Raw genomic sequence first — 10,564 nt, 5'->3', positions numbered from 1 at the left:
ACCTGTGCTGGACGCTCTGCGGGCCCATCAGACAGCTCCACCTTGACGGCAGCTCCCTGTCACCACAGAATGGAAGCCACAGGGAAAACCAACCTAGGGAGTGGTGGGAACCAGATTCCTGAGGCTCTTCTGAGCAGCTGGAGCTGAACAAGAGGCCCACAGAACTGTTCTGAATGTGTCAAGACCCTCCCACACGGGGCAAGGGCTCGGATCCTTCTGGTGGTGCAATGCCTGAAAGAGAATTGGCATCGCATCGAGTGGGCTTATCTTCCTGCGGTAAGACCCAGGCTTTTGTCCAATGCAAGCTGAAAGCTGAAATGCCTGAAGGGGAAGGAAGGAGTCAAGAAAATGGCAACTCCTCCCAGACCTGCCCAGCGACCCCACCCCCACCCCCCTACCCACTGCACGCAGGGAAGCAGGCGCTGAAATGCTCCCCAGGAACACTTACATCCATGGACAGACTCAAGACAGGGTGCTCGCGTCATCATAAATTACAGAAATACTAAATTTGATCTGAAATCATTCAGTTGGAAAAAAAATCACGGAGCAACACATTTGTCAGGCCACACGCCCACCACTAGGTGACAACAGCCTGCGTATCAGCACAAGCTCTGTGTGAGGGCCCCCTCCAGGGCGTGCACCAGGGGGAGTCCGTGTCTTCCTCCAAGTTGGCCAACTGAAGATCAGTAAGTGAGGAAGCTACACCTCCTGGCCGTCCTGCTGGTGTGGGCCACAGCTTCTCAGATCCCTCTCCCCAGGGGGCCTCTGTCCCAGCCTGGCTCTGAGGCGCAGCCCTGAGCGGAGTGTGCTCCCTCTAACTGGGCCTCTGAGGTCTCCCAGGAGAGGTTGCCTTCCGGTCCCCACCAGCTCCTGCCGCACGCCGGCCGCAGCCAGTGGGCCTGCCAGACTCTCCATGGGTGGGAGCGACCAGAGACCCTCAAGATGTGGGCCAAATGTGGCTGTTCCCATAGAGGGGCACCAGGAAGGGACCGGGAACTCAGCCTTCTCGCTGGGCCTTTCTGCAGGGGAATTCCAGGAACCAAGTAACTCCCCGTCCTCAAAGTCCAGCTTCCTTTTTGGTCCCTTCCCTCCCTGGCAACCCAACACCTTTCACAAAACGCCGATCTGGACCCCTAAGGACCCTTCCCTTCCTCAAGTGTGAATTATTCCATCTAGAGCTCTCCACCCACATGTGCCTTGAATTCTCAGGGGCAACGACTGAGGACAAGCGTCCCAGGACAGCACCTCCTCCACGGGATCCCGACAGAGCAGGTGGAGGCCAAGAAATGTTTTTAACGAAGACCACAGGTGACTCCGAGGCTGCGACCACTCCAGCTCAGGTGTCCTTAACAGGACAGAGCGTGGGCAGAAGAAACGGACAGTTGTAGCTGAAAGACTTCAGCTTCCGAACGAAGGGCGGAACTCATCTCCCTGCAGCTTTGAAAAATAAGTGAGTGTTTTTAGGTAATTCACATCACCAGTTACCTATTGTAGAAACTTCCAGAAACTCCAAGCTCTGTGAGAGAGCCCCTCACATAGGTGGAAGGCGACACAGCAGAGAGACCAGGCATCTAGCCCCCCAGAAACTGGACAATCCCCCTAGGACTGACAAAAGTTACCGTGGGGCTGGGAGCATGTGTGGTTTATCGGGACAACCCTTTTCTCAAGTTCCTCAAGCCACGCCATCTCGCCAACAAGAGAGACTAGACAGACACTTAACTTCAACTTTATTCTGTCACAGACATTTACATTTACTAACCGTGGGGCCACGTGTGAACATGGGGGGGCTCTGATGGACCTGAGTTCCACCCAGGAGCTGGGGCCCAGCGGGTTCTCCCCACCGGAGTCCCACGCGCTCCTGCTGTCTGCACATCCCCAGGGAAAACGCGAGGCCCACAGACCCAGACCAACAGCTCCTCTCTCCTGCATCCTCGGTTAGACTCGGCCAGGGTGTGGGAAGAAAATGCTGCACGAAATTCTTTTCCAAGGTGAATCGCTAACTTATCTAACAAGTGCTCACACTCTTTATCACAAACACTGCAGTAAGAGACCCTGAATCCATCGAGGGCTGAAAGGCTCTCTGGTAGACCATCATGACCGTGGGCAACACGGCCGAGAACCCTGACCAGCAAGGCCCGTGGTCTGGGGAGACGCCTTCAGGGAGAGTGAGGCCCACTCTGCAGAGATTTGCTCCTGGAGGCACCTGGCCTAGCTCTGCTCTGCACGCAGATGGTGAATCAACTGCCCCCAGATCTGGACAACAGCAAGTGTCCTCGGGACACAAGTGGACATGGGCCTGTCTCCTAAGTGACTGGTTTGGCTCACGAGACAGTCAGGGAGTCATCTGTCACAGGCTTTGTCCCCTAATACATGAAAAAATAGATTTGGGTGACATCTTTGGCCCCCCCCCCCAGAAAAATCTGGAAACTGCTCTGTTTAGGGGCAAAAATGAACAGTTTTCAAATCGTTATTTCCCTCTCTTGCTCTGTACCATGAGAGGTGATCTCCAGCCTCAAAGATGTTGAGAGTTTACAGCGATGGATGGAATTAGAGCCGGTAAACCAGGAAAGGCCAAGCACGTCATGACCAATCACACCGCAATTTCCTATTTATCCCAACCAGGAATCGAAGTGCCATTTTAATTAACAAAATCTCAAAACTCAGGAATAATGCAAGGTCTAAGTGGACTAATTTTCCAACCAATATGGACTCTTAGGGCCATACCATCCTCTGTTCGGATGACTGGAGGGTGGAAGTTAGAGCTTGGGAGGAACAATGCAGGCAGGTTGGCCTCAAAGATCTCAGCATAACTCACCCCAGGCTGCAGCACAGAGAAAGCAGAGGTGAGAAAACCTACGGTTCAAAACGCCTGGCCCTGCAGAGGCTGGTTGACCATCTGGAAGAGGTTGCAGAGAACCAGGGAGGGGGGACGCATGGCTGAACATGGATGACCATAACAGGGACCCTGCCCATGAGGAAAGGGGAATGTTCTAGAATTTTCCTAAACTGACTAATGACTTGCCAACCTCTGAAGGGGAGTCAAGAAGGAGGTGGAGAAGCAGGCCTGGCAGAGAAGGAAGCAGAGATGCCCCTGCCTCCCTGAATTCCTCCCACCCCAGATCTCACCGTCATCTGCCTCAGAGCCAGAGCTATCCAAACTGCCTCCTAAGAGTCCAAAGTCCTGGTTCATTCAGTGACAAAACTTGGTTCCCGACTTGGAACGTCTTCCTCGCTCTTCAACTCCTTAGATATGGCCGATCCCCCACATCAATGCTTTTTGGATGCTGTGGACAAATGAGGACAGCTCAAGAGAGGAAGGAAAGGTGCCACGGGGAAATTTTTTACTTCCTTGGAATCTCTGGGTCTCTTTTTCAGTCCCCCACCCATAAAACCCCACTCTTAAGAGTCACCCACCCTACAATGTAACCCCAGAAGTTTGTCACAGCCAATTCAGTGGGTCTACTTTACCTCCCCGTCCTCACACAGGCTCCTCCAATATCGGCCCTCAGAGGCTCCCAGGAGGGAGGTTGGGACCTTAACTACTGCGGGGTCTTCCTCACTGAGCCCTGCCCTTGGGCCCTGCCCCCACTGGCCTCTCCTGCAGGTCACCCCTCATCCACTGTGGACACAACCCAAATGACTTTGGTTGTCACTCTCACCTTTGGAGCCCTGAGACGAGCCTTCTGGTTTCGCCGTGTGACCCTGGGATGTCGAGGCTGTCGACTCAGGTGGTGGAGGGCTTCGCCAGGCCTCGTGAACGGAGCCGCCCCTTCTTGAACCGTGACTTTTCTTTGTAATCGCTGGCTTCTTCTTGGTTTCTTCTGAGTCGACAAGGACGTAGGACACAGGGCCTAAGCTCACCTTCTTTTTCTTCCTCAATGAGGCAGGGCTCTTGGCTGAGGGCCAGCCCATGGCCTTTTTCTTCGGTGGGCCCTCCTGAGCGCCATCTTGGGCTGACTCACAGGCAACTCCCGGGCTCTCAGCCTCTGACCGGGCATCCTGCGCAGGGTGGCTGGGAGCCTTCCAGGCACTTTTTGCCACGGGTTTCTTCAGAGCCGACTCCTCTTGCTTCATGCAGGGCTTTCTGCAGCTCCTGATGCATTCTGAGATCTCCACACTTTCCGCCTCATCAGCTTTAGGATCCCCCAAGGAGGCCGAGCTGCTAGAACGGTCATCTTTAGGTTTCTTCCAGGGCACTGCTTCCTGTTTGGGGGTATTTTTCTGCTTCTTTCTCCCGGGCCAAATGCTGGTGCCAGCTTTATGAACCAAAGGTTTGGGGGGATCACCTTCAGCTTCCAGGTTATCCAAGCTGTGAAGATTCTCCTTCCGGGCAGAGCCCTCCTCTTCAGAACGCCCTGGCTCCTTCTTGACCTTTACCGCTGCTGAGTTAGCAGAGGCTGCTAGTGCCTGGGCCTCAGCCGCCTGCTGGGCCTGAGCTTCCTCCTGGCTGTGGACCTCAGCAGCTGAGTAGAAGACCATTTGCACCACCGCCCCCAGGAGCATCCCCAAAGCATCTGCCCAGTTCTCTGGGCGCTGACTCTGGTTCCGGGGCAGTGGGGGTTGGTTAAGCTGAAGCAGGCGGACCACATCCTCCCAGGTGCGCCCCTCACACTCCAGGAACTCACTCAGATTTTTCAAAAACTCAGCATTCTGGGTGGGTTCTCTACAGACCACTCTCCAGACACCCCCCCTTCCTGGGAATTCCCGGGGTACAGTGCTCAGATTCACCCCCTCTCCGACCTCAACGAGGACAGCTTTAGCATTCTGTTGTCTCACAAAAAACTTGTTGAGCACGAGGTATGAGCCCAGGGGAGAGAGGACCCCATTCAAGGTCTCCTCAATTTCCTGTTGGCCACAGTCTACCGGGACGCCCGTGACCAGCAGGGACCTGTGGATGTCCCTATCCATCCCCCGGCACCAGTCCTCCAAGAGGTTCATCGTCATGGTCGCGGGCACCAGGTGGCTCTAAGCCCACGTCCAGAGAAGACTCAACGAGGTGGATGCGGGGTCGACAGCGCTTCCAAATTTCAATCCTGCAAGGGAAAGGGAGAGGGAAGTCAGACTGTTAGGGGGAAAGGATGTCCTAAAGCTAAGTCCATACAGGCTTTGTGGACTCCACCCCCACCCCAAGCCAAAGACACTGGGACCTCCAAATCCCGTCACCACCCAAGGGAAGGTGGCTGGGACCTGAGGGTGGGGCTAAGCAGCCAGGTTGGTATAAAGCCAGACACGTGGGCTTTGGAGGGGCCCCCCATTTTGGCTCTCCGCCAGCTCGCAGCATCCGGCCAGCTCTGAGAGTGCCTTTGGGTTTCCAGGTCGGCGGATCGGGTAGGACGCATTAATTTTCTCCCTGAGTTGTGCATTTTCCTTATTTCCTTTCCCTTGTAAATAAACCTTGTATTAACCTTTTGTGTGTGCCTGCAGTGGAGTATTCATAAGTCCCTTTTAAGCGCGCGGGTGAGGACCCACAGCCAGGAACCCGTTCAACATCGGGGCTGCCCTATAACAAGACTCCCTGGCAGGTCACAGGACCCCGCTGCCCGCTCCGCCGCGGGCCTCTCGCCCTCCCGAGCCCGCCGCCCCCAGCCCGCCCCGGGGGCTCACACGTGTCAGCAAAGCGGCGACACCGCCCTGGCAGCTCCTGGGGCCTGGCCCCGGCAGGGACGTGGCAGCCCGGCCTCCGACGGCTCAGCCCGGCCAAGGAGAGGCCGTCGGGGCGCGGCCGCTCGCTCAGCGCGGGCTCGGGGCTCCCCGGCGCGGCCTGGGCCGGGAAGCGGCGCCCGCCTCGCTGCGGCCCTGGCGCGTCACGCGGCGCCTCGCCTCGATCCCGGCAGCTGCGCGGAGCCGAGGCGGCGTCGCAGCGCGCGCCTGCGCACTCGCTCCCGCGCCGCCGCGCCGCGGTCTCCAAGGCAACCGACCGCCGCGGGCGAGCGCGTGGGCTGCGCCGTCGGTGGCGCTGCGGGTGTGCAGCTGCTCGCCCAGCGAGGGGCCTTCTTGTTCCTCGATTGCCCCTCAGGCCCAGGCTTTTCTGCTCAGTTTGCGCCTCAGTAACAGCCGGGAGCGGGTGGAACGCGCTGACTTCTGAGGCTGCTGACACCAGACTTCAGAGAGCTACGGGAATGAGCGCTGTCTTTCCCCGCCCCGCGCCAATCCCCGACCCTCTTAACAAAAGCCCTCTCAAGCAGCAACAATCCCCAGGTTCCAGAATCATCCAGAAACTTCTAGAAATTTCTGGTTTGTTCCCCTCCCCAGCCTCCTTCCCTAACTCCAGGCCTGAGGGTTAGTGGCCTCACTTTCCCTTGCTGGTGTCCTCAAATTGCTGCTCAGGGCAATAACTTTGTTAATAGCTGATTAACCAGGAGTCCTTTTGAGTTGCAGATTCCTGCCAGGTCCTCCTGAAACACCTTGCAATGCCACCCCCAACTCTGCAAACTTAGACAAGTAATGTGAACTCTTGGAGTTTCCACTTCTCAACAAGAGGAATTACCAATAAAAATCTTCCTGATACAGTCATTTGGAAGATTCAGGAAGCTCACACAGGAAAGGTATCGTGAAGTGTAACTTTGGACTGGGTGTTCAACCAAAACCTGCAGTGTGGATTCCATCTGGGAACTGGCCTTAGCAAGATCAAACAACTAAATCAAAAACCTGTCATACATCACAGAAAAAACAGGCTTCAGGGCCTCCCCGGTGGCGCAGCGGTTGAGCGCTGGGTTGCGAAGCTGCCCGCGGCCTCTGCAGCGCCAGTTCGATCCCCGGCTGCTCCCCGGCCACCGGGCGAGGGTCCCACATGGCGCGCAGACCTCTCCTGCCGCCCACTGCTCCCCTCAGCAGTGTACATCGGTTCTTCCGCCTGCTCTGCTCCCTGCTCTGGCTCTGGTGAATTCTCTCACCCTCCCGCGCTTCTGACTGTACCCAGTGCATGTATAAACAAAAAAACAAACAAACAAATAAATAAAAACATGTCTCTATAAAAAAAAAATCTTTTTAAAAAAAAAAAAAAGAAAAAACAGGCTTCAGCTGATTGAATGCGAAGGTACATGTTCCAATAGACAGTCACACAACAGCATAGATGGATCTTGCCACTGTAAGGTTAAGCAAAAGATACCAGACACACAGCAGCCTTTGCAGTATGATTCTGTGTGTGAGATGCAAAAAACAGGCAAAAGTAACCTACGCAGTTACAAGTCAGCAGGGTGGTTTCCTGTGCAATATCTAATGCCTTGAAGTGTGTGATTCTGCAGGGTTGGGAAAGCTGGTGAAGTTTCTGGTTCCTGGTGTTCCAGGTGTGTTCAGATGGTGAGAAATCCGCGAACTATGTGCCTGTGATGTGCACTTTTCTCTAAGTACCTACTGCAGCATCAGGCTTTACTTACTGTTTGGCTGATGGATGGGATGTGAAGTGCAAGAGAGATGAAGCAAGTGTGACGGCTAAGGGGAATGAGCAACTAAGAGGGTGATGCCCATATTTTCCTAAGGGGAAGGTTTGGTGGAGAACAGATTTGGGCAAGCAAGAGGGTAAGAATCAGAAGTTTGGTTTGGGCCATGTTGAGTTTGGGATGTGGTGCTGAGGGTCACTAGGCACACCCTGGGGCTCAGCACTTTGCTACAGCCACAGAAATCAGAAAGGCTATTATAGTCACAGTTATAGTTTTTTTTAAGATTTATTTATTTATTCATACAAGAGCTGGGTGCAGGCAGACTGACTGAAATCCACTGCTGAGGGGAGCAGCGGGCGAGACAGGAGAGGTCTGCTATGCCATGTGGGTCAGCTCTCTGGCTGGGGATTGAACTTGTGCTGTAGTGGGTGCAGATAGTTTTATAGTGCTGAGTTTTTAATCCCTGTGCCACCAGGGAGGCCCCATAATTACAGTTGCTAGCACAAAAGGATGCACATTAAAATCAGCAGAGGAGAAAGGTGCACAGGGCAGAGGCCAGGAGAGGCCAGGGGTGCGTGTCCCAGTGTTCTCTCCAGGGCAGGTGCTGAGACAGCACTGAACTCTCCCAGCAACGATGTGTGACAACCAGGAAGCTCACCTGCGCCTTACTAATATGGGAACACACGCAAATTCCCATCCCACCGGGGTCTTCTTAGGCTGGTTGAGTGACCAAAACAGCATCAGGGGGGCCTCCTCTGGTGGCAGAGCAGTTGAGTGCTGGGCTGCAAAGCTGCCCGCAGCTTCAGCAGCACCAGTTTGATCCCCAGCTGCCGGCGAGGGTCCCACAGGGTGCGCAGACCTCTCCTGCTGCCTGCTGCTCCCCTCAGCAATGTATTTCGTCAGTCTGTCTGTTCTGCTCCTCGCTCTGGCTCTGGTGAATTCTCTCACCCTCCCGCGCTTCTGACTGTACCCAGTGCTTGTATAAAAAAAAAATAAATCTTTAAAAAAGCAAACAAACAGCATCAGGGCCTCCCTGGCAGCCTAGGGGTTGAGTCTCAGTGCCATCATCGCTCTGGCCTTTGCTTAATCCTGGCCAGGGAGGTGACCCACATGGCACAGCAGACCTCTCCTGACTCGCCCGCTGCTCCCCTCAGCTGTGTATTTCAGTCAGTCTGCCTGTTCTGTTCCCCACTCTGTCTCCGGTGAATCCTCTCACACCCTGCACCTCTGGCCTTAACCCCAGTTCTTCCATGCAAAAAATATATATATATTGGAGAGAAATATTTTGTTTACATATCAAGGAATTTATAACTAGAATTATAAACGTACGGTTCTATGTCTAGAATGTGTATAAGCACTGATGTGTGTTAATGGAGTCAGCTCCCTGTCCCCTCTCCCGCCAAGGAGCCTGATTACCAGTGGATCTGAAAATAGTTTTGAAGTACCCTTGATAGGAGATGTCATAAGATTTCCTTGGCAACCCAGGGCGCTTTGGTTTCCGGGACAACACTCCTGCAGGGTGGTTTCCATGACAACACAGCCCTGCTGCCCAGCCCTTCCAGCCACCTCTGGAAGGGTTTCGGGTCCCCTTTCCATCCTCTCCTTCTGTTTCACCTTTGGCTTCTTATTCTGTCTTCCTGTTATTTCCAAAGAGAACCCAGAGTGTCTGTAAATACCAAACACAGAGAAAGGGGGAGAGCTCTGGGTTCCCACCCAAAGTCCCCTCCCAAGTAAGTTGTGATAACCCACCAGGGCATTCTGTGATTCATCTGGCTTGTTCTCTCTGATTCTTGCTGTGACAGCAACATCTTGCTCCAGATTTCCTGCAGTTTGACTTTCCAAAGGAGCCCTCTCTGCTCCTCGACCCACAATTTCTCACTTCTACACCTCTCAACCTCCAGATTGCCCACCCTCAGCATCTGGTGTGAGATACTGCACATACGCTTCCCCATCTCAGAGAATCACTTAAAAACACATACACTGGGCCTCCCTGGTGGCACAGTGGTTAAGACAGGGAAACAATGAAACAATCGGCAGCCACTGCAGCACGAGTTTGATCCCTGGCCAGGGAGCTAACCCACATCTGCAGCAGACCTCTCCTGACTCCACCACTGCTCCCCTCAGCAGTGTATTTCAGTCAGTCTGCCTGTTCTGTTCTCCAGTCTCTCCACTCTCATCCCCCACACCTCTGGCCTATACCCCTGTTCTTGTATGATTAAATAAATAAACCTTAAAAAAATACACTATTTTGGGGCCTCCCCGGTGGCACAGCTATTGAGCGCTGGGTTGCAAAGCTGCCCCCGGCCTCTGCAGTGCCAGTTCGATCCCCTGCTGCTCCCCGGCCACCAGAGGAGGGTCCCACATGGCGCGCAGACCTCTCCTGCCGCCCGCTGCTCCCCTCAGCAGTGTACTTCGGTCCTTCTGCCTGCTCTGCTCCCCGCTCTGGCTCTGGTGAATTCTCTCACCCTCCCGCGCTTCTGACTGTACCCAGTGCTTGCATAAATAAAATAAATAAATCTTTTTTAAAAATACACTATTTTATCTAAGATTTTTTCTTATTTATTTATGCATGTAAGAGCTGGGGTACAGGCCAGAGATATGGGGGTAGGGGGAGGAGGGTGAGAGGACTCACCAGAGACAGAGTAGGGAACAGAACAGGCAGACTGACTGAAATACACTGCTGAGGGGAGCAGAGAGCCAGACAGGAGAGGTCTGCTGTGCCATGTGGATAGCTCCCTGGCCAGCCGGGGATCAAACCTGTGCTGCAGAGACTGCGGATTGCTTCACAGTGCGGTGCTTAACTCCTTGCACCACCAGGGAGGTGCCCTCCCTCCCCCACAAAAAAATACACTATTTTAAAGCAGTGATGGGCCTCCATGGTGGCCTAGAGATAAAATCTCAACACTATCACCCCTATGGCCTGAGTTCGATCTCCGACCAGGGAGCTGACCCATATGGTGCAGCTGACCTCTCCTGTCTCACCCGCTGCTCCCCTCAACAGTGTATTTCGGTAGATCCACCTATTTTGCTCCCCACTCTGTCTCTGGTGAATCCTCTCACCACCCCATACTTCTGGCCTGCACCCCAGCTCTTATGAACATAAATAAATAAAATAAACCTTTTTAAAAATAAATAAAAATAAAAGGCATTTAGGGGCCTCCCTGGTGATACAAGGGGTTAAGCAC

General features: G+C 54.1%; 1 protein-coding gene across 1 annotated transcript in view; it reads right to left on the bottom strand.

Moving 5' to 3' along the window:
- Positions 1 to 1,618: 1,618 nt before the first annotated feature.
- LOC119235071 (paraneoplastic antigen-like protein 8A) overlaps positions 1,619 to 10,564 on the bottom strand; it is a 10,002-nt gene continuing 1,056 nt past the window's right edge. Inside the window, exons 2-3 of the mRNA XM_037498110.2 lie at positions 3,660 to 4,965; positions 1,619 to 3,284 (exon numbers count right to left, since the gene is read on the bottom strand). Coding sequence (XP_037354007.1) covers positions 3,268 to 3,284; positions 3,660 to 4,965 — 1,323 coding nt within the window. The 3' untranslated portion in view covers positions 1,619 to 3,267. The remainder of the gene's footprint in view (positions 3,285 to 3,659; positions 4,966 to 10,564) is intronic.

This window comes from Talpa occidentalis, unplaced genomic scaffold, assembly GCF_014898055.3.
Source record: "Talpa occidentalis isolate TD23 unplaced genomic scaffold, MPIMG_talOcc4v2.1 talOcc4.89, whole genome shotgun sequence".
Taxonomy (NCBI): domain Eukaryota; kingdom Metazoa; phylum Chordata; class Mammalia; order Eulipotyphla; family Talpidae; genus Talpa; species Talpa occidentalis.
This window is presented reverse-complemented; position numbering and strand designations above follow the sequence as displayed.